The following is a 23,641-nucleotide window of genomic DNA, read 5'->3' on the forward strand; positions in this document are numbered from 1 at the left end:
TTATGTCAACAAACAGTTAAGAAAACCTTTTTTAATACTCTCAAATACATGCCAGCAGTTTATTTTAAATTTTTTAAGGGATAAGGATTTAAATAACATGACAAGTTGACAGTTCTATGTGCTTCCCCTGCCCTTCAAGAGCAAGTTGTAGACCACACATTGCTGTTCCGAGATTGAAAATTAGGCCGCTTGTCCTGCGCAGTGAATTTAAATGACCCAGCCGATTCATAGGGCAAGATCTACCAATCACGTTGCACCCGAAAACAGCGTGGTGCGGCCAGCAGATGCTGGGAGATCCTACTAATGCGATCTTGCAAGCCGTCGCAATGTGAATCCCGCCCATTGTGGATGAGATCACATTCTGGAAAATCTACAAATTAGAATGAGACGGCTAGTCTCAACCAGGGGATCTGAGGCTCCAGATGCTTTCCCTCTGGTTTGTGTGGCACCCTGGCACTGCTGGTGCTACCCGGGTACCCTGCCAGCCTGTCACCCTGGCGCTGCCACCTGGGTGTCAGCCTGGCACTGCCCAGGTGGCATTGTCAGCTGGCAGGGGCACTGCCAGAATCCCAGGCTGGCACTGACATGGTGACAAATTTGCATTCTTCACATGGTGTGGATCAGGCCGGGAGGGGCCCTGCACGGGGGGGGCGGCCCAAGGACCCCCTTATACATGGGTTGGGGCTTGGAGGGGTTCAGGGGTCATGTCGGGGGCTCAAGAGATCAGGGCGCCATTTTTAAATGGCATCCTGATCTCTCCTGCACTGAGGAGTTCCGGCGAGCGGTGTTGGAGACGGAGCTAAGTGCGGCCTCAGCCGCGTGTTCCCCGCTGAGACCCCTGATATACCTGGATGGACGTTAGACAGTGGGGTGTTTCTCGGCTCTGAGCGCCGGGAAACACGCGGCTAATCGCACGTGGTACTGGACTCTGCACCCATTCGGGTAGATCGCATCCATAATCTGTGCCTTTGTGCTTCACACCCCGTCCCCTTTCCTCTATCATCATCAATGGGATTTGCTGGAAATGGGAGAGGGCTTTAGATACAGGTCTTATCTTCCATTTTAAAAGGTTCACGGAATCATGGAGTAGCTGTGAAATCCAGCCCTTTATATCCATTTTGATAATCTGGGGCAGAATAATATGGGGGGACGGAAGGCACATCTCTCCTCCCAGAAAACACATCAGCCTGGAGCCGACATGCTCTACGCTGGCCTGCACAGTAGCCATAAAACATTGAGGACAGGCTAATGAGATCCAAATGGGTCTTCTACCCCTCAGAAGGGAGAATATCCTACCCTCTGGAACTGCCAGCCAATCGGATTGGCCAATAACTCTATCAGTCCCAGCAGCACCAGGAAGATGTCAGTGATAGCTGCTGGGACTAAAGGAGAAGAGGAAGTTAAAGACCCACAGAGCCAGGATTCCACACTTGGGGCCTCGCATCCTTCCACTGAAGAAGAATCCTTCGCCGGGCTACCAGTGACGCAAAGGCCAGAATACCGGAATCCTGGATCAACGATATGGCGGGGTTTATTAAGTTGGAGAGGGTGAAATCCGCCTTGAGAGGGTCGGCACAAGGGTTCTTTAGGCGGTGGCAACCGTTCTTAGACTTCCTGGCAGAACGGCAGACATTGGTCAATGGCAGCAGCAACTCGGGGGGGGGGGTTACTTTATTTTTTGTTTTTGTTATTTACACTGGAGGGTCTGTGGGGTGTATATACCTGTTGTGTTAAGTCGGGGTGTTAATGTTAATTTATTATTTATGTACAGTGGGGAGGGGGGTGTGGAGGGTTGCTTTTCTGAACTGTGTTTTGTACTTAACCCTGTTGGGTTCCTTTTTCATTTTGTTATTGATATTTTATGAAAACATTAATAAAAAAATTTTTTTTTTAAAAGACCCATCGAGCCCTGGAGCAAGTAAGTCTAAGGTCTTGATTGGGAGGGTTTGAATGGTTCGGGAGGCAGTGGACAGGAAGGAAGGGGGAATCAACCTAAGGGAGGCTGCTCTATGATCAGAACTACTCACTACCCCCGCACCTCCCTGCAAAGAATTACCTCAGTTCCATTTCTTTCCTGCCCTTTAAGCAATTGATTTTAAAAATTGGGCTTCCTAGATCCCCTTGACTTCCAAATGAAACGTTTAATGCCGTGAGCAGAGTATTTTGGGATCAAATGGCTCGATTACAAGCCTAACTGACCATTGATTATTCATTTAAATATAGTGGATGGGCTGCCTATTTCAAAGCCCTCTCATCCTGTATTATGGGGAGATTCAAGAGTAAGCGGGAAGATGGTGGCCTGGACATCCGCCCTAATTTATGTGCTTCCTCCATGGGAAGCACGCCTGCCAGGGACTCATGAAATTCATCCACTGATCTCTTGTGCTGGAGCCGAATAACCTCCCAGGTTTCAGAGTCCACCACTTTAATTAATTCATCTTAAGTATCGCAAACAAAAGATTATGCATCACACTCTCCTCATGCACGTTGCTTATAGGTTGTTGTGTATGTGATTTCTAAAATTCCATTAGACTCTCTTTCTTGCAGTAACCTCGACAATTATGTCTTTTTTTTTAAGGTGAGAACAAGATTCATTTTATCCCAGGGATGATTGGGCCCTTCCTGGGTGTCACACTGGTGCCACAAGTTGAGGTACGAAATGTAATGATCCCAATCTTCCATGACATGATGGACTGGGAGCAACGGAAGAATGGCAATTTCAAGCAGGTACGCTGGGTGAATATGTGCAGATGGAGGGAAGATGGACTGTTAAACTCATGTTTTCTATTCTAAGAGCTAGGTTTGGGTGGTAACTCTTCTTAAACAGCACAAAGAACAGAATGCACTAGTGCCATTTAAAGCTCAATTTATTTGAGCACTCAGCTGGTCCTGTGTGTCAGTTTATTCAATGAAAGAACAGTGGAGGAACTGAATCAGTTCTGAAGTGTTGATTAGTTACAGCACAGGCGGTGGCCAATTGGCCTCCTTTGAGCAAGAACAGTTTAGCTAGTCCTGCTACTCCTCGCTTTCCTCAGAGCCCTGTAATTTCTTTCCCTTCAGGTGCTTATCAAATTGGAAAGCCACAATTAAATTTGCCTCCACCGGACTTTCAGGCAGGACACTCTAGATCACAACGAGTTGCTGCTTCTTTTCCTCATGTCATTAGAATTACTTTTCTTTATAACATACAGTGCAGAAGGAGGCCATTTGGCCCATCGAGTCTGCACCGACCCACTTAAGCCCTCACTTCACCCTATCCCCCTTACCCAATAGCCCCTCCAACTTTTTTGGACACCAAGGGCAATTTAGCGTGGCCAATCCACCTAACCTGCATGTCTCTGGACTGTGGGAGGAAACCGGAGCACCCGGAGGAAACTCACGCAGACATGGGGAGAACGTGCAGACTCCGCACAGACAGTGACCCAGTGGGGAATCGAACCTGGGACCCTGGCGCTGTGAAGCCACAGTGCTAACCACTATGCTACCGTGCTGCCGTACTATGCTACCGTGCTGCCATACTATGCTACCGTGCTGCCGTCCTTAGTTCTTTTGCCAATCACCTTAAATCTTTGTCCTCTGGTTCTCAACCCTTTGGCAAATGGGTGCAGTTTCTCTTTATCTATTCTGCCCAGATCCCTCATGATTTTGAACACATCGATTTAATCCCATCTCAACTTTCTCACATCTGTGGAAAGCAACCTCAACTTCTCCAATCCATCTATGTAACTGAAGGCCCTGAAACTATTTTCATAAATCTTTTCCTCAGCCCTTTTAAAACTTTCACATCATTCCTAATTCCTAAGTGACCATAATTGAGTCCATACTCCAGTTGTGTAACTGAAGAAGAGTTATGTGGACTCAAAATGTTGGGTGGAATTCTCCCTTCTGGGACTAAGTCCTGGGGCGTCATTCTCCGACCCCCCGCCGGGTCGGAGAATGGCCATTGGCCGCCGTGAATCCCGCCCCCGCCGAAGTCTCCGAAGGGAGAAAAGTCGGCGGGGCGTTAATGGCGCCGCTGCCGCGGAGAATGTCACGGGTCTGCGCAAGGCAGCCGATTTTCGGCCTGCCGATATTCTCCCTTCCGGATGGGCCGAAGTCCCGTCGACGTGATGACCGTTCACGTCGACGTGAATCAAACCTCCTTTTCATCGGCGTGACCCGGTGCTCCAGGCTCACGCCGACCAGCGTGTGTGTCTGGGGGGTTGGCTCTGGGCAGGAAATGGCGTGGCCGCAGACTGATTGCATGAGGAGAGGTGTGTCTCGGCTTGTGTGTGTGTGTGTGCGGCGGGGGCGGGGGGGGGGGGGGGTGGTTAGAGTAGGCTGGGCTCCGGGGGAGTGCCGGGAGGGGGTCCGTGCCGGGGTGGAGGTTGGGGGTTATGGAGGGGGTCCGTGCCGGGGTGGAGGTTGGGGAGGGGGTCCGTGCTGGGGTGGAGGTTGGGGGTTGGGGAGGGGGTCCGTGCCGGGGTGGAGGTTGGGGGGGGGGGGTCCGTGCTGGGGTGGAGGTTGGGGAGGGGGTCCGTGCCGGGGTGGAGGTTGGGGGGGGGGTCCGTGCTGGGGTGGAGGTTGGGGGTTGGGGAGGGGGTCCGTGCCGGGGTGGAGGTTGGGGGGGGGTCCGTGCTGGGGTGGAGGTTGGGGGTTGGGGAGGGGGTCCGTGCCGGGGTGGAGGTTGGGGGGGGGGGGGTCCGTGCTGGGGTGGAGGTTGGGGGTTGGGGAGGGGGTCCGTGCTGGGGTGGAGGTTGGGGGTTGGGGAGGGGGTCCGTGCCGGGGTGGAGGTTGGGGGGGGGGGTCCGTGCTGGGGTGGAGGTTGGGGGTTGGGGAGGGGGTCCGTGCCGGGGTGGGTGATGGGAGGGCAAATGAGTTGGTCCACCTGGCCAGGTGCCAGCCTCCAACAGTTGGACCCATGCGGTCCATGCCACCTGGCTGGGGGGAGGAGGGGATATGGGCAATGATGACATGTCGTCGTTCCCCTCCCCCCCACCAGGCCGTCATGTTTTCAGACCATCCAGCGATGTTGGCCGCCGTGGTGGCAGCCGCTCATGTCTATGTTGCCCTGGATGAGGAGGAGGAGGAGGAGGAGCGTGCCAGAGAGGCGGCGCAGGCTGCCGCAGAGGGGCAGGCGGCAGCCGCCCAGGCTGGAGGGACACCTGACCGACAGGACGAGGAGGGGGAGGAGGACGTCGTGGCCCCACGGCAACGGAGGCACCCGAGGGCGCCCCGTGTGTACCGGCCCCGGCAGTCATACCAGGACCTCACGGACCGGGAATGCAGGAGGAGACTCCGGATGAGCCGGGAAACCGTGGCACACATCTGCCACCTGCTGGCACACCTGTCACCGCGTGGCACTGGCGGGGGACACTCTCTCCCCATGTCCGTCAAGGTTACGGTGGCCCTGAACTTTTATGCAACGGGGTCATTCCAGGCACCGAGTGGGGACCTGTCCGGCATATCGCAGACATCGGTGCATCCGGGCAGTGACAGATGCCCTTTATGCCATGGCGCACCGCTACATCCGCTTCCCCGTGGACCGGGCCAGCCAAGATGCCCGGGCCGTGGGCTTCTCTGCCGTTGCCGGGTTCCCCATGGTCCAGGGCGCGATCGATGGGATGCACGTCGCCGTGCGGCCACCTGCAGAGAACAGGGCCGTGTTCACTAATAGGAAGGGGACCTATTCAATGAACGTACAGGTGGTCTGCGACCACCGCATGATGATCCTGCACGTCTGCGCCCGTCACCCAGGCAGTGTACACGACTCATTCGTGTTGTCGCGGTCATCCATCCCCAGCATGTACGAGGGACGCCATCCCCGGCTGAGGGGCTGGTTGCTGGGCGACAGGGGCTACCCATTGCGATCGTGGCTGATGACGCCTATACGGAGGCCACGCAATGAGGCGGAGAACCGCTACAATGATGCCCATGTAGCGACAAGGGGAGTGATCGAGAGGTGCTTTGGCGTGCTGAAGATGCGTTTCAGGTGCCTGGACCTCTCTGGGGGCGCCCTCCAGTATCGGTCAGATAGGGTCGGCCGCATCATTGTGGTGTGCTGCGTCCTGCACAACATAGCCCAGCAAAGGGGCGATGTGCCGCAGGCAGAGGAGGGCGGAGTGGAGGAGCAGCAGGAAGAGGCCCAGTCCTCCCCAGATGAGGGGGATGGGGGCAATGGTCAGGGCAGACGGGGTAGACACAGGCGGGTGGCTGTCCACCGTTACCGGCTGGCCCAGCGGGCACGGGACAGACTGATAGACGCCCGCTTCACTGACGAGATGGGCGTGGGAATCGGGTAGTATGGCCACAGACCGCACACCATGACAACAGCCGACCACCCACCCAGCACCCTCACCCCCCTCCCCAACCCCACACACCCCACCCGCATGCACACCACCCCCCCACCCCCAATTGCCGATCCACCGGCGGCACAACGGGCCGGGCTCACCCAGTTGCGGGTGGACGCGTGTCTATCGCAGGCCATGGAGGATGATGACAACCCGCCTCCGATGAGCTCCTGGCTCTACATCGTTGGACTATGTCTGACCCATGGCCACAGTACCACCATCCACCCGGACCATCCCTGCATGCGGCTGTGACACTGCAGCGCACGGTCCCGTCCTCTGCCCGGGGGATGTTGATGGCGGCCCAGGGGGAAGGGGGCAGACTCACCTGGGGCTGAGGTAAGACCACCCGTCACACACACACTTGCGCTCAACGTACATGACACGCCCGCACACTTTGGACAGAGCACAAAGGCAGCTTCGGTAGGTGTAACATTGACTTTAATAACCAAAGGAGTTCATGCACGTGCCCTAGCCCCTAAAACTCATCTGTGCCCTGCACCCGTGCCAACTTACTCAGTGTCTAATTGTTTGGCCTTACGGGCCCTTTGACTACGTCTACGTGGTTCCCCAGACGGTACAGCAGAACTGGAGGTGGACTCCTGTGATTCCTGCCCTCTGACACCGGATCCCTTTGGCGGCCGTTTCCTGAGGCGTCCTGGCCTAGATGGGCCAGGCTGCGGCCCGGGCGACTGGGATGGCGAGCTGCCAGCCTGTCCTGCCCGTTGCCCACCCGATGCACCTGGGACGGAAGGGGGGGAGTCCGAGGTGTCGCGGTGTACCGGGACCTCCCCTACAGAGGGAGCCGGGACGGACCACACCACCTCCTCCTCCCTCGGGGTGCCCGATGGCCCCCAGGCCTCTACTTGGGTGGGGGATGCGAACGGACTGGCCATCCGACGCGCCCCCGACATCTGGCGCTGCCAGTCCTGGAGGCCCGTGCTGGTATCGACCGGGGTCTGCAGGTTTGCAGCCATGGAGCCCAGGGGGTTGTCGAACCCTGTCTGCGACAGTGCGACGCCAGCTCGCACATGGCCACTGGCGCCGATGCCCTCAGCGATGGCCTGCTGAGACTGGGCCATGGCCTGCAGAGACTGGGCCATGGCCTGCAGAGACTGGGCTATGGCCTGCTGAGACTGGGCCATGGCCTGCTGAGACTGGGCCATGGCCTGCTGAGACTGGGCTATGGCGTTGAGCGCCTCTGCCATCTGGCGCTGGCACTGGCTCATGGCCTCCTGTGAGAGGATAGCCATTTCCTGGGCCACAGACGCCGCCTGCACGGAAGGCCCCAGGCCTCGCAAATCGTTCCCCATGTCTGACACCGTCGCACCCATTACCTCCACCGCGGACGCCACCCGTGTGGTGTCAGCCTGGGTGGCACGCATGACCGGGACCACTCCCAGCTCCTGGACGCGGGTGGACTCCTCCACCTGCGACCGCAGCCGCCGCAAGCCACCCGTCACCCTATTCGCTCGTCTCCGTGTCGGTGGTTGCATCGGATCTATGTGTGGGTGTGGTAACTGCAGGAACCCGGGATCCATCTGGGCGGCAGATGTTCGCTTGGCCTGGGCTGCACTCCGACCGCCCGGTCCCTCTGCTGCTCCTACCTCCACCTGCTGTACCGGGACGGCTGTGTTGTGCGCACCAGTGAGTGTACCAGACGCCTCATCACTAAAGTGCCCAACCGTGGTGAGTGTTTCTGCGATGGTGGAGGGTGTTGGTGACAGCAGTGGCATTGTGTCGTGCTCTTCGTCCCACTCTGAGTCCATGGCACTTTGGGGTGGGGGTTCGTCTCCACCCATCCACTCTGAGTCACTGTCCGGTATTTCGTCTTCCCGGGTAGGGGTGTCCTGGGTAGTGCTGTCCCGGGTAGTGCTGTCCCGGGTAGTGCTGTCCCGGGTAGTGCTGTCCCGGGTAGTGCTGTCCCGGGTAGTGCTGTCCCGGGTAGGGGTGTCCTGGGTAGGGGTGTCCTGGGTAGTGGTGTCCCGGGTAGGGGTGTCCTGGATAGTGGTGTCCTGGGTAGTGGTGTCCTGGCTCGGATGTGACGGGGGCCTGTGGCTGCCCCCCTCATCGCTGGGTGGTCGCTCCCGCACGTGACGGGGGTGTCGTCTCCCTGTTGCTCCAGGTCTCTCCGTCTCCCGTGGTGTGCGAGGGGCATCCTGCGGGCGTCGCATGCTGGAGGGTGCGGGTCTCTCCGTCTCCTGTGGTCTCCGAGGGGCATCCTGCGGGCGTCGCATGCTGGAGGGTGCGGGTCTCCCGTGGTCTCCGAGGGGCATCCTGCGGGCGTCGCATGCTGGAGGGTGCGGGTCTCTCCGTCTCCTGTGGTCTCCGAGGGGCATCCTGCGGGCGTCGCATGCTGGAGGGTGCGGGTCTCTCCGTCTCCCGTGGTCTCCGAGGGGCATCCTGCGGGCGTCGCATGCTGGAGGGTGCGGGTCTCTCCGTCTCCTGTGGTCTCCGAGGGGCATCCTGCGGGCGGTCTGCATCTGTGGGGATAGGTGCCTGGACGTTTGGTCCTGCGATACACAATGAAGCATGCATGGTTAGACATCAGGCAGTGATCAGGTGATACGGGGGAGGGGGATATAGGGGAGGGGGGATATGGGGACGGGCTGTTGGTGGCTCACTTGCTCGTGGGGCCCCGACCTCTGCATCAGCAACCTCCCGGTCCTCAGGTCCGCCAGCCAGTTCCAGGGCCCTTTCCTCGTGTACGGTCAGTGGCCTCTCATCAGCGGGCCCTCCTCCAGTCCTCACATGCTCCCTATTGTTGTGTGCGCGCTTCTCCTGTGGGGGGGGGGGTGGTGGCAGGGGTAAAAGGCAACAGTGTTAGGCAGGTATATGAATGCACGCCATCGGTTGCGCGTGCATTGCAGAGGTTAAGGTTAGGGCTGGATTCACTTGGGGATATGGGGGATATGGGGGAGGGGGGGATATGGGGGAGGGGGGGATATGGGGGAGGGGGGATATGGGGGAGGGGGGATATGGGGAAGGGGGGATATGGGGGAGCGGGGGATATGGGGGAGGGGCGGATATGGGGAGGGGGGATATGGGGGAGGGGGATATGGGGGAGGGGGATATGGGGGATATGGGGGAGGGGGATATGGGGGAGGGGGGAGGGGGGGGATATGGGGGAGGGGGGATATGGGGAGGGGGATATGGGGGATATGGGGGAGGGGGGATATGGGGGATATGGGGAGGGGGGGATATGGGGGAGGCTCACCCTGCCTGCTCTGACGAGGTCGTTCACCTTCTTGTGGCACTGGGTGCCTGTCCGTGGTGTTAGGGCCACAGCGGTGACGGCCTCTGCCACCTCCCTCCACAGACGCCGGCTGTGGCGTGGGGCAACTCTGCGGCCGTGCCCGGGATACAGGGCGTCCCTCCTCTTCTCCACCGCGTCCAGGAGCGCCTCCACATCGCGTGACTCGAACCTCGGGGCTGAGCGACGGCCAGCCATCAAGTCGGGTGTTGCGGTCGGGTGTTCCGGTCGGGTGGGGGGGAGCTGCGCGGCCTTATGAGCCGTCACGCCGTGCAGCGCGTATGACGCTGCACGGCGTGAACCACTGCGCAAGCGCGGATCCCGTTACGTCGCTGCTAGCCCATTTCGGGCCGCAGACTATCGGCCCATTTTTATGACGTGACGCAAGTGGGATTTGCGCCGTTTTTTGCGCCGATCGGCGGAGTTTCCGCCGATAACGGAGAATTTCGCCCCTGTAGTGGGATCGGGATTGTTTCCTGCTGCAGAGGCTTCTACCTCATTAATTATGCACCCAGGGGTTTAATGCTGTATTTGTGACAGGGCTGGCAAGATGATGCAGGTCCCACCATCACATCTGGGTGCCTTACTAAAAATGTGGCTTGTTATATATTGTAATCAGTGCCCTTCTGTACGATATGTCACACGATGATGTGACATCACCAGAAGCACTTGGGAGATTTCCCTCTCTTCCATCTTAGACTGTGAGCAAGCAGCACCTCTACAATAAACTGACCTCTGGTTAAGTAACCCACGATGTGGCGTGGCGACATGGTTATCCTTTGTATTTACTGTGAAGCAAAACCCCTTAAAACATAACAGCGCCCATCACTGACCAACCGTTGAAAAAAGATGGATCTTCTAAAAGACAGGTGGACATCCAGGAACTTTCAGGGTGAAAGATGGACCTTGAGAAAAATTATCTGAATCTCCAGGAACACTCTGAGGCAGGAAGATGGACTCCCTTGATGACAGTGAACCTGGAAAATCCACCTGTGGATGCCCCCTCCTAACCACTGCTGTGGTGCTGCAGGGTCGTAGGTTGCTGGTGGCCTCTATCCCGAACTACAGAGACAGCCCCAGTCATTGTTCAGGTGAGTCCCAACGTCTGCACGAAATTTTGTTCCAGACATGTTCTGGACCATCATGTTTTCCTGCTGAATTTGTGGAGAACCAGGCGTGGGGGAAAGATTCTGGATGGGCCATCATGAATCCCATTAGTGGGATGCAAATCAGTTTCACGCCATCCTCCAGCAGGTTTTCCAATCTGCCATGGCGGGCATCAGTGGAAAACCCCCACAGGAAATTCACATGTGAAACCAATTTCTGCACTCTGTTATGGGTCCGGGTTTACAGAACCCCAAAGTGTTTCATGGACTTCAACCGACCCACAAATTTTAATAGATTGTGGTGTGGGAAGCACATGGCGTGCTCTCCAGGTGTGATACAGCAGGAATGGACAAATGGTTTTTAAAACAAAACAATGTTTATTCTATGAACTCAAGTTAACCTTTTAAAAACAAACATTGAATATCTTAACACCCATTACTTCAAAGATAACCCCAAATGACTACAACACTAAATAATCCTTCAAACTGTTCCTTTAAACATCCAAAAGACTTCAAACCTTCAAAAACAGAGATGAGGTTACATTCAATATATTTATAGTCTTTTGATTGCAGGCATCAACAGACCAGCTCTGTGTTTCTTCCTGCAGCTCTCAGAAAAACACACAGACACTCCCAGCTGCCTTCTCAAACTGAAACTCAAAAAAGCAGAAGTGAGCTCAGCTCCCCCCATCCTCTGACATCACTCCAGTAATATGATCAGCTCCATTTCTTAAAGATACATTGCTTAAACATCCATTTCTTAAAGGTACTCTCACATGACAACTCCCACCGAATTCCCTTGCGCTCCCTAGCGCCCATCATTGAACCCGCCAGCGGGGCCAAGGGACATTTCCGCTCGTTGACTGTTTCTCTCTCCACAGAAGCTGTTGGATCTGTTAAGACTTTCCAGCATTTTCTGATTTTATTTCAGATTTCCAGAATCTGCAGTATTTTGCTTTTATTCATCATTAATTTCCTTGCTTTTGAGGGCAGCACGGTGGCGCAGTGGTTAGCACTGCGGACTCACGGCGCCGAGGTCCCAGGTTCGATCCCGGCTCTGGGTCACTGTCCGTGTGGAGTTTGCACATTCTCCCCGTGTTTCCGTGGGTTTAGCCCCCACAACCCAAAAGATGTGCAGGATAGATGGATTGGCCACGCTAAATTGCCCCTTAATTGGCAAAAATGAATTGGGTACTCTAAATTTATTTTTTAAAACTTCCTTACTTTGTATTCTATATATGCTTGTATTTATAAAGTCCAGAATAACGTATGTTTTTCTTTTTTTTTAAAGATATTTTATTCCAAACATATTCAACGTAATAACACAACCTTAACATCTAACTGATTATACAGTTTGTACATTTTTCCCCATTTACTCCCCCCTCCCTCTACCCCGCGACAAACAGTTCCTCAAATATAGCCATGAACGGCCTCCACCGTACCTCAAAACTCTCCTCCAACCCCCTTAGGGCAAATATGGTGGCACAGTGGTTAGCACTGCTGCCTCATAGCGCCAGGAATCCAGGTTCAATTCTGGCCTTGGGTCACTGTCTGTTTGGAGTTTGTACATTCTCCTCATGTCTGCGTGGGTTTCCTCTGGGTGCTCCGGGTTCCTCCAACAGTCCAAAGAAGTGCGGCTTTGGTGGATTGGCCACGCTAAATTGCCTTAGTGTCCAGGGATATGCAGTTCAGACTACTAGGTTATAGGGATAGGGCAGGGCAGAATTGGGAAGAGTGCTCATTCAAACGGTCGGTGCATACTCGATGGGCTGAATGACTGCCAGGGATTCTGTGATTTAATTCCATGTTTTGATTTTCTCCAACCTGAGAAACTTGTACAGGTCTCCCAACCATGCTGCAATCCCCGGCGGCGTGGCTGACCTCCAATTCAAAGGTCTCCGTCGCGGGGCAATCAGAGAGGCGAAGGCCGCTACATCGGCCTCCTTTCCCTCCAGTAGCTCCAGCACCAAGATTGCAAATGTAGGGTCCGGCTTCATCTCAACACCTATAATCCTCGATAAATTCCTGAATGCTGCTTCCCAAAATTTCTCCAACTCCTCACACCCCCAGAACATATGGGCATGGTTTGCCGGCCTCCTCCCACATATCTCACACCCGTCCGCTCTGGAAAAAAAGCACTCATCAGGGCCTGAGTCATGTGGACCCTGTGCACCACCTTAAATTGTATAAGACTCATCCTTGCCAAAGAGGTGGTTGAGTTTGCTGGGTGCATTACTTCGCACCAAAGTCTCCATCCTATCTCCTCCCCAATTCCTCCTCCCACTTCCGCTTGATCCTTTTCACTATGACCGTGCCCGACTCTCCAAACCACCCATACATATCCCCAATCCTACCATCAGCCCCCTCATCCAGGAGCAACAGTTTCTCCAAAAGCGTATACTCCGGCACCTGAGGAAACGGAGGCAGCTCCTTGCACCTGCCAATATCACTCACTCGCCCTTGGTAGCTCGAGCCTCTCCCATCGCTCCTCTAGCCTAGCAAACTTCTCCCCAAGCATGTCCCTGACCCCGTTCTAACACCACCTCCCTCCATCTTCTATACATCCCATCCCGGAGCTCCCTGTCTCCCCTCTCAAACCCCCGCCACTCAGACAAGGCCCAAAGTGCCATCGCCAACGCGAACAATAGCAGAGACAGTGGACACCCCTGCCTCGTACTCCTGTGCAACCAAAAATACCCGAGTTTGTCTCATTTGTTTGCACACTTCCATAGGAGACTCATACAGCAACCGAACCCACGCCACAAACATCGGCCCGACCCCAATCCTCCCCAGGATTTCAAACAAACACCTCCACTTTACCCGGTCTGAGCCTTCTCTGTGTCCATTGACACAATTAGCTCCAACACTTGCCCTCACGGGGTAATAATTACGTTTAACAACCTCCTAATATTACTAGAGAGCTGCCTCCCCTTCACAAACACCATTTGATCCTCTGAGACCACCTCCGGCACACATCCTTCCAACCTTCTCGCCAATACCTTTGCCAAGACTTTCACATCCGTATTCAGCAGTGAAATGGGCCTAAAGGACCCGTACTCCAATGGAACCTTGCCCTTTTTCGGGGTTAGCAAAATCGATCCCTGCGCGAGCAGAGCCTCCTCCACTGACTCACTAAACATGCCCAAAAGGTTGCGGGGGGGAAATTTGTCTCTCAAACTGTTTATAAAATTGTGCCGGGAAGCCATCCAGCCCCAGTGCCTTACCCGACTGCATCATGCCAATACGCTCCATCACCTTTTTTTTAGCCCTAACTGCTCCTCCAGTGCCAGCCTCTTCCCCTCCTCCAACACCGGGAAGTCCAGCCATTCTAAAAACTATGTGTCGTCGCCCTCCCACTGCCTTCACCTGAAGAATTTCCCTCGCTGCTACCTGTCGCCGCAGCTGGTGGACTCGCATGCGGTTCGCCTTCTCCCCATCCTCATACTGCACCCCCCACAGCTGACCCACTGCCCTTCCCGGCATCAACCTATCGAACTGCCCCTGCAGCCTCTATCATTCCACTACGTCACCTCCCCTACGGCATAATCACCCTTTGGCTCCGACCCCCATCCCCACTCTGAATCAGGCCCACCCAAGATGGCCCCCGCTCTGTCCATGAAGAAACTCTCCCTTCATAACTGCCATGTTGCCTCCCCCCCCCCCCCCCCCCCCCCCCCACCCCCCACCTCTTTTCCACCTCCTCCCACACTGGCTAACCACTGAAGCCCCCTCCACCACTTCACTTCCGTCCACTTACATTCTTGCCCGCGTAGCAACTCCCACCTGAAGGCCCTAACCCAAAAACGCACCATCCTCACCCCCTCCACCCATCCCACCTGCACTGGACTCCCCTGTTGCTACGCTCCAGATCTCCTCTTCAGCCCTTCACCACCCCCACTCCCCCCCCCAACCCCATGCGTGAAACAGCACTCCAAAATGGCCAACATACAGAGCATTCTCGAGCCACTCCACCGGTTCACCCCAACCCACAACAACCCCTTGTGAACTGCACAAAGCATAACCAACAGAGTGCAATGCAATGAAACTTAAACCCCCAACACCGAAGAGCCCCCATCCGGAAAAAGCAGCAATATAACTTCAATACAAAAATACACAAAATACAAAAAAAAAGGGGGGTGCAACCAATCGGCAAACAGAAACAGGTTAAAAAATTTAACAGAGACAGAATTTTCACCCATGTTCCCCTTCAACCCTCCCCAGCTTATGTTCCTGAATAAAGTCATTTGCCTTTACCGGTGTCTCAAAGTAATATTCCCGGCCCTCGAAGGTGACCCAAAGTCTGGCCGGGTACAGCACACCAAACCAAATCTTACACTGATACAACACTGCCTTGGACTTGTTGAACCCCGCCTGTCTCTTGGCCAGCTCTGAAGCAATCTCCTGATAAATCCACACCCATGAGTACCGCCTCCCCGGGACCTTGGATTCTTATCTCGTTACATTCACCATCCCCCCCCCCCCCCACCACCACCACCATCTGGCCTGGGCTTGCGAAATCCTACCACCTGTCCTGGCTTGAGACAATTCACACCTCTTTAACCTGTAATTAGTGGGCAGCATGGTAGCGCAGTGGTTAGCACAGTTGCTTCGCAGCTCCAGGGTCTCACATTCTCCCCGTGCCTGCGTGGATTTCCTTTGGGTGCTCTGGTTTCCTCCCACAGTCCAAAGATGTGCAGGTTAGGTGGATTGGCCATAATAAATTGCCCTTAGTGTCCAAAAAGGTTGGATGGGGTTACAGGGATATGGGGTGGAGGTGTGGGCTATCCTAGGGCCAGTGCAGACGCGATGGGCTAAATGGCCTCCTTCTGCACTGTAAATTCTATGATTATCCCTCTCTCCAGTCGCACCGTCCGGACCTGTAAAGACTTAATTATCTGCAAAGACTCACATTCAAAGCATCATCTTGTATCATTGACTTTGTCTATGTATGTGGTTGTGGAACCCACCTCTTCACTCACCTGATGAAGGAGCTGCCTACAAAAGCTAGTGATTCGAAACAAACCTGTTGGACTTTAACCTGGTGTTGTAAAACTTCTTTCTGTGCCCTTCCCAGTCCAATGCCAGCATCTCCACATCATCACTGACAAATCCAGATTTGGTTTCCTTCCCAATCACAATCCCATTGGACCGTGGCCCACCTCAGAATATTTTCCTTTTCCTGGAACTTGTGCATACACATAATCACCGTCCGCGGTGGCTCCCCTACTCTTGGCCTCTGCCTCAGGGACCTATAGGCTCGATCCACCTTCGGGGCCTTGTCCAGCACCATCGCGTCCACCAACCTGGCCAGCATCCTTGAGACATAACGCATTGCAGTCTTTCCCTCCACTCCCTCTGGCAGGCCCATGATCCTCAAATTTTGCCACCTGCATCTGTTTTCCTGGTCCTCCACCTTTGCTTGCAGCATCTTACGCATGTCCCCCAGAAGGCCATCTCCGCTTCCAGCATCACAATTCAGTCATTCTGGTCAGCACCACCTCCTGGAATGTTGCCCCCTGCACATCCAGGCTCTTCTCCACCCATTCCAAAGTCACGCAAAGAGATGCCACTGCCCCTTCAAACGCCTCGGACCAGTTACTCTGCATTTCTTTACGCTGCTGCTAAAATTCATCCTTAATGAAGCTCATTTGCTGCTCCTTTGGCAGCTTTCCAGTCGACAATGACCCTTCCCCCTCCACCATTTTTGCAATTGATGCTGCACCACGAGTCTCCTCCAACTCTTTAGCCAGGGCTCTCACTGTCTTCTGTAGAGTTTGGTAACCCGCAGACATGCCCATCCAGGGGAGACACAATTCCCCCTTTACTCTCCGCACAACCTTTCCGCCAAAATTCCCCAAAGTTTGGGTAAAAGGGGCCAAAACCAATGCCTTCAAGCAGGAGCCATCTTGTGTGTGACCACTCACTCCATAGCCGCTACCACAGCACATGCCTTTCTAATTATTTCCTCAACCTATCCTGCCACATTTAGCGATTTGTGCCCACGGTAGCACAAACGGCTAGCATTGTGGCTTCACAGCACCAGAGTCCCAGGTTCGATTCCCCGCCGGGTCATTGTCTGTGCGGAGTATGCACGTTCTCCCCGTGTCTGCGTGGGTTTCCTCCGGGTGCTCCGGTTTCTTCCCACTGTCCAAAGACGTGCAGGTTAGGTGGATTGGCCATGCTAAATTACCCTTGGTGTCCAAATGGTTAGGAGGGATTATTGGGTTACGGGAATAGGTTGGAAGTGAGGGCTTAAGTGGGTCAGTGCAGACTCAATGGGCTGAATAGCCTCCTTCTGCACTGTATATTCTATGTCCAATGTACCCCCAACTGTCTCTGTTCATGCACCCACTCAGAATTTTATCAATGATTTTATATTGCTTTTTCTCATTTTTCCTACCAAAATGCATTATGTCACACTTCTCTGTGTTAAATATCATCTGCCGGGCAGCACGGTAGCACAGTGGTTAGCATTGCTGCCTACGGCACTGAGGACCCAGGTTCGAATCCCGGCCCTGGGTCACTGTGAGGAGTTTGCACATTCTCCCCGTATCTTCGTGGGTTTCACCCCCACAACCCAAAAGATGTGCAGGATAGGTGGATTGGCCACGCTAAATTGCCCTTTAATTGGAAAAAATAATTAGGTACTCTAAATTTATTAAAAATAAAAAAAGTTTTAAAATATCATCTGCTCATTCTATCAACCTTTTTATGTCCTCTTGAAGTGTATCACTATCCTACTAGTTCACTAGATTTTAAACGTTTTGTGCCATCTGAGAATTTTGAAACCGTAACCCTGTTAGAACAAAGATCTAGTCATTCGGATATTTGAAGGAAAGCAGTGATCCCAGCACCAATCCCTGGGTAACCCTGCTCTACACCTTCTTCCAACCTAAAAGACACAGCGGGATTCTCCCTTCTGGGGGACTAAGTCCCCACGCCAGCGGGAGAACCGCCGCCAACCACTCCGGCCGCTGCCAACGGCCCCCGACCGGCGTGGCGTGCATTCCGCCCAAAAGAACATGGCAGCCTGCGTCGGGGCGGGATTCGCGCCGCCCCGGGGATTCTCTGACCCGGCGGAACAATTAATGTATCCATGCACCCACTGTTTCTTTCATTCCATTGTGTAAGGAAATTGTTAAAGCCTTGTCTGTCCCACGTTTCTTTGTCCTGCAACATTGCATATTTTGCTTTAAACTGCAGACTTTGGTCAAACTGAAAACACCCCTGGTCTAATGTACTGGCCCAGGCCTTCTCCTTGACACTCGTGATGTCAATTCAATGGACTTCACTATCAACCAATCAACTTCATTGTAATCCTGGGGCTAAGCCGATCCTCAATGTGGATTGGTGCTTTTTATACTGGAATGCCCTACTGGGTGACCCTCTGTATATTTTGTTCTAGTTTTGTTTTGGGACAGAGCTGAAGAAGGCTTTATGTTCTCTCTCCCTGAAGGGGGTGGATCTCTCTGGAAAATCCCAGTTGGAGGCTCTGTTTTCTCCTCAGTTGACTTGGTAGTCATTCTCTGTGAAGCTGTTTTGATTGGACCTGCAGAGCTGAGCAGGATCCTTTTGAATCTCTCTCCCAGAAGGGGTGTAATTCTCTCTCAAATCGAAGCTAGAACTCCCTTCAGGTAAACAGAGCTGTTAGTGAGCAAGCAAAGCCTGAATATAGAGCTGAGGAGGGGAAACTTTTTGAATCCTCTCCCATTAAAGATACCAGACCACTTGAAGGTCTCTCAAAAACCGCTGCTCTGATATTTAACTGAGGCAAGCTGTTGGTGAGTCTGCTGGAGCTGACCATATATCAGAGACTGAGCTGATCTGAAGTGCACCTTGCGAGGATAAGGCTCAGCTCAACATAAGTTGAAGCTTGTCCCAAAAGGGCATCCCACAGCCTGAGAATCCAGCCTGACTGGCCCAGCTTGAAGATCCAAACCAACTGATTGTTTTATACGCCTCGCACTTTGAAGAGATCACCGCTTCCATAGATCTCAACCTCAGCAGTGAAAATCCACAAATCTCATACTTTTTAATCCCTGTTATTTTTTAACCATACCTACCCCGCACCATGTGTCTGTCTTGTCTGTGCCTGCTTGGAGGGTGGGATAGGGTTTGGGGAATAGTTAGATCAGCAGACCATTGTTCCATTCTTAACATTATGTGTTCATCTTTTTCCTTAATGTAAATAAACAGTTTTTAAATGTTTTACTTACAAATCTGGGGCCTGTAACTCATTGGAGCAGTCCAGGATCTCAGGAAAATACACAAATTATTGCTTAATTCAGTTATGTTGGGACTCCGGGGTTTGTGGGGCTGGAATTGATCGCGCACTCGTCCATGGTGTAACAATAGGGTTCAACTTTGGTGGCAAGCTTATTATGTTGTGCTTTATCAATTACCTCTTGGAAGTCCCTGTACACCACATCAACCCAATTACCCTAATCAACACCCTGTTGCCTCATCAAAAAATTCTATCAAATTAGTTAAACACAATTTGCTCTTAACAAATTTTGCTAGCTTTCCTTAATTAATCCATATTTGCCCAAGTGACTCATTTTGTTCTAGGATTATCGTCTCAACATGTTTTCCCACCACCGAGTTTGAACTGACTGGCCTGAAGTTGCTGCATTTATCTTGCACCCTACTTTGGTTCATCTGACTCTCTCTCTATTTAATCATCGTTATCTGGCTTTAGTTTTCCTACATTTCCCTCTCTTGGGAATGTACTTTGACCAATGTTTCTTCGAAGCTATGAGGGTGCACTGCCCTGCAACAATTGTGAATTTGCCATGCAGTTCAACAAAAATGGACACACAAAGCAATTTGTTTCCAATTAAGGGGCAATTTAGCGTGGCCAATCCACATACCCTGCACATCTTTAGGTTGTGGGGGTGAGAGCCACACAGACACAGGGAGAATGTGCAAACTCCATACGGACAGTGACCCAGGGCTGAGATCAAACCAGGTCCTCGGTGCTGTGATTCAGTAGTGCTAACCACTGTGCCACTGTACCACCCATAAGTTAGAGTGAACATTGACTTCAACTGTACTTGAATCATCTCCTCTTTAAGTTCCATTACAGTTTTGCCTGCCAATCTTGAATTACAATTTATCCAGGACAGAACTGTTGTCAACCCACTTAAATTGGTTGTCCTCTAATTAATTTTTTGGTTGAGATATTAAACCAAAGTTTAATGTGTGTGAAAGACCCCATGATACTATTTTGGAGAGAAGCAAGGGGAGTACTAATATTTATCCTGCAACACGCATGAAAATAGATTATCTGGTCATTATTGCATTGCTCTTTGTGAATCCTTGCTTGGCCAAATTGGCTGCTATATTTCCCACATTAAAGTGACTACCCTTCAAAACACCCTTGCTCTTGCTTTCCCTTTCTCTCTCTTTCTTTCCTTCTTTATATCCTTCTCCGACTTTAAACATCAATAACAAAACTCTTCCCAATACGCATGCAGTTAGCTGCTTAGGACACTGGCAGCTCAAGAGATAGGATTCCATCAAATCAGGTTTGTGGGCACCAGTATGCCCAAGTACCAGGAAGAAGCAATATCTGAAATACTTCCTGCCATTTCTCTGTTCCAGGTGGAAGCGGAGCTAATCGACAAACTGGACAGTCTGGTGTCAGATGGAAAAGGAGATGAAAATTACCGTGAACTCTTCAGCCTCCTGTAAGTATAACTGAGAGGGGCTCAGGAACATTGAAGTGAAATGTTCTGAAGCGTTTTATTGTAGAAGAAACACAGTATTCAGAATCAATCCAGTCAATGGCTCTGTGATTATGATTGAGAGGGTGTTGCTAACTTTTGGCTGGCTCTTAATTCGTAATTTGCTCTGTTTGTTTAACCTTTGCTCTAGAGTCGCCAGGTATCTTTATGATACCGCCACGAGATTCAAGTTCAAGTAATGATCAATAACTCAACACACCAATTAGTAAGATTAAAATCAAAACACATTTATTATACACAGTAAATCACTACTCATGCGTAAACTCTACTTTCTAGACTATTCCTATCACTAAAAGACCTATACTTAGCTTCGGACTGACCCACCAGGTCAGGGGAACAAATGGCCTTTCGTTCAGGTCCTGAGTCTGCAGGATTCAAAAGCTGGTATGGACTTGTAGCTAGGAGCGCCTATCTCGTAGCGAGCGTTGACTTGAGCCTTATTTGGTTGGCGTGGCCGCTGGACAGTTCACTCTCAGAGGTTGCTTCGCGTTGCTGAGTGACCCTGCCAAGAAGGACGATTTGAACTTGGGGGCTTTACTTTATAGTCCCCAGGGGCTTCCCGCCCTTCGGGGCGGACCCCGTACCTGGTTCCAAATGATTGGACTGCGTTCTGATCATTTGGATTGATTTCTCCAAACGAGTTGTTCCTTGATCGCTCGGCGGTCCCTAAATGTCCGTTGGCCTTCCTTTGTCTTGGCTCCTGCTGGCGCCGAGGAGTCTGGCTTGGCTTTATTCACCTGAACTGTTGCAATTGTGCCTTGGAATTGCTCATTACTATGCAGATGGATGCTGGTTTCAGTGCTGTCTGGTTTTTTGCAGGTTTCAATACACATGATTTCTGTACTTGCTAGTCTTTGCCTGTGTTGGCTGAATTTCCCTTCAGTCTTTGCGGTTCTCCATTTTAAGTCGGGAAGTGGCCAACCCAGGTGGCCACACTCCCTCCTTGTGATCCCTAACGCAAAGCGTGAAGGATCACATAACTGCGTTGTCGTCATTCCCTGACCCGGCGAGCACTCTTCCATGGCCTCTACACTGACCATAACTATGCAATGAAAATTTTAACTAACATTCTAAGTGGCGCTATGTCAAAACAGGGACATGCATGACAAAATTTATAAAAACGGCGCCTCTAACTGTCCTCAATAAACTACACTCACTAAAACATTCAGTCATATTAACTTCCTAAACAATACAAAATAATAGCAGCATTTACATTTTTCCCGGCTTGGTAGTCAAGCACAGGGTTGGACAATCTTTCCATTTCTTTATTTACAGAAGAACGCAAACGAATGTCCTTTATTATAGATCGAGGGGTTCGGGGTCCTGGGGATAACTGAACATAGGGGATCTTATTCTGTATACCGGGGTGCGAGCGCGGTAGGCTCTCCGTCACCATTTCCTCATACGGATAGTCTGCACGATGCTGCAGAGTATCGCCAATGCTAATAGGGATTCGACTACGTAGGAAAGGGAGTACCACGTTATGAGCTTATCACACCATGATGGTGTGGTGTTGCCTGTTACTGGGCTATGGGGAAGTGAATCATTAACGGCCGGGGGGGGTTGGGGGTCAGGGGGTTCGCGTTCACGCGCAACCGAATACACATTGCAATAACGACGAAATACACGTATGACGTCTTCATTGTTGTCTTCTTTCCTTTTTGTCTCTTCCTTTCCGTTTCGTCTCTTTTCCTGGAAGCTTCTGGGGTTCTATGGGATCAAGCATAGTGTCTGTTACTATCTTGGTTAATATCTCGTCTGTTAGTATGTCTGTCCTTTAGTGCCAATTCTCCCTTTATAATTTGCCACCATGTGTGACTCCCTCATTTTTTTTTTAACCGAATATTCAGGACAAGACACATTTAAAAATACTGAAACAGTGCGAGCCGTCTTGCAGGCTGTGCGATTTACCATCCAAATGTTTGAGGATGTAAATAGCATAGGGATGGCAACCTAAGGGTCGCCTGAAAACAAAACAAAACTTTTTGAACCAAAAGTGCCGAAATGAGGTGCATATGGGCCGCGACGGGTAAGAATTGGATGGAATCCCCGGGTAGGACGGCGACCGATGCCGTGTGTGCCCTACCCGAGCGTAGTTGACCAGAGGGGGGGGGGTCCTCAGGCTGGGCGGAGACCAATGCCGTTTCTTCACTGCCTGAGCGACCGGCAAGAATGGGCATAAAATGTAGTCATCGTGGGGGGTTGCGTAAAGGTTCTACCTTCGAACCAGAAGAGCAGTTATGAACGGGGGTCTGGCAAGCTCTCATGGGTTTCAGCCGACAAATAAGGCGTGGGGCCGTGGAAAAAAAATTCCGATCTTACAAACAACATTTAACAATAACAGTAACAACAACATTAAACAACATGCTGCAGGTTCCATCAGAAAGGACACCGTTTCTCCCAAGCGGTTCCTTTTTAAACATCATCTGGACACCTCAGTTATCAGTTGCGAACATGGTCGCAAAGGGGTTCTCGCTTTGGGAGTCAGACTCAAAGTCGTTACCTTCTCCCTGATGCCATACTCTCGAATGTATAAGGGCTGATAGGGCTGCATGGCGCGATTTGGGGTCCATCTCATCGTTCCGGACGAGCCTGTATGAGTTATCGCGGTGCTAAAAGGTGGTGTCTAGTTCTGTGGGGACGGAATCATTATCGTAATGCGGGGGTCTTTGGTGGGGTTTCTTGAGGAAAGTGATGAGGAAGGGATCACTCGAATCGTGGTCAGATTCGCTGGGTGTGGGTCCTGTTGCATGGGGATAGTAGGGAGGCGTGGTGTGGCTATTGTCTGAGTCACAATCGCTGTCGCTGCTGCGCTGTCTGTGGGCATTCCAGGGCGGAGTCTAGAGTTCGGGGGTGGAGTCGAGGGCGAGGCCGTGGATGTGGTGGGCGTGTTGGGGGAGGGAGGGATATGTTGGGTGTGGGCGGGGTGTGGTCTGCTGCATCGAGCATGACGTGGTGTGCGTGATTGGACTGTGGGCCATATGCCTGAAGTTGGTTAATATGGAACCACCCAGTCTTTCCGTTGGGGTACTTAATTTTATAGAGGGAGGGGCTTACTTTGTCCGCAATGGAGTACGGACCCGAATACTTCGGTGACAGGAATGTGCTGGGGTTGTAAATTGAGAGCATGACCTGCTGTCCTACCTCAAACTCAGTCGCATGCACTGTCTTGTCGAAACAGGCCTTTCTCTGTTTCTTCCTTGTGCCTAA

General features: G+C 52.4%; 1 protein-coding gene across 8 annotated transcripts in view; it reads left to right on the forward strand.

Moving 5' to 3' along the window:
• dock3 (dedicator of cytokinesis 3) overlaps nucleotides 1–23,641 on the forward strand; it is a 1,587,592-nt gene that overhangs the window by 1,161,371 nt on the left and 402,580 nt on the right. For all 8 annotated transcript variants that reach the window (XM_072472048.1, XM_072472049.1, XM_072472047.1 and 5 more), the window contains 2 exons: nucleotides 2,579–2,727; nucleotides 20,289–20,374. In XM_072472048.1, coding sequence (XP_072328149.1) covers nucleotides 2,579–2,727; nucleotides 20,289–20,374 — 235 coding nt within the window. The remainder of the gene's footprint in view (nucleotides 1–2,578; nucleotides 2,728–20,288; nucleotides 20,375–23,641) is intronic.

Source organism: Scyliorhinus torazame, chromosome 13 (genome assembly GCF_047496885.1).
Source record: "Scyliorhinus torazame isolate Kashiwa2021f chromosome 13, sScyTor2.1, whole genome shotgun sequence".
Classification (NCBI taxonomy): domain Eukaryota; kingdom Metazoa; phylum Chordata; class Chondrichthyes; order Carcharhiniformes; family Scyliorhinidae; genus Scyliorhinus; species Scyliorhinus torazame.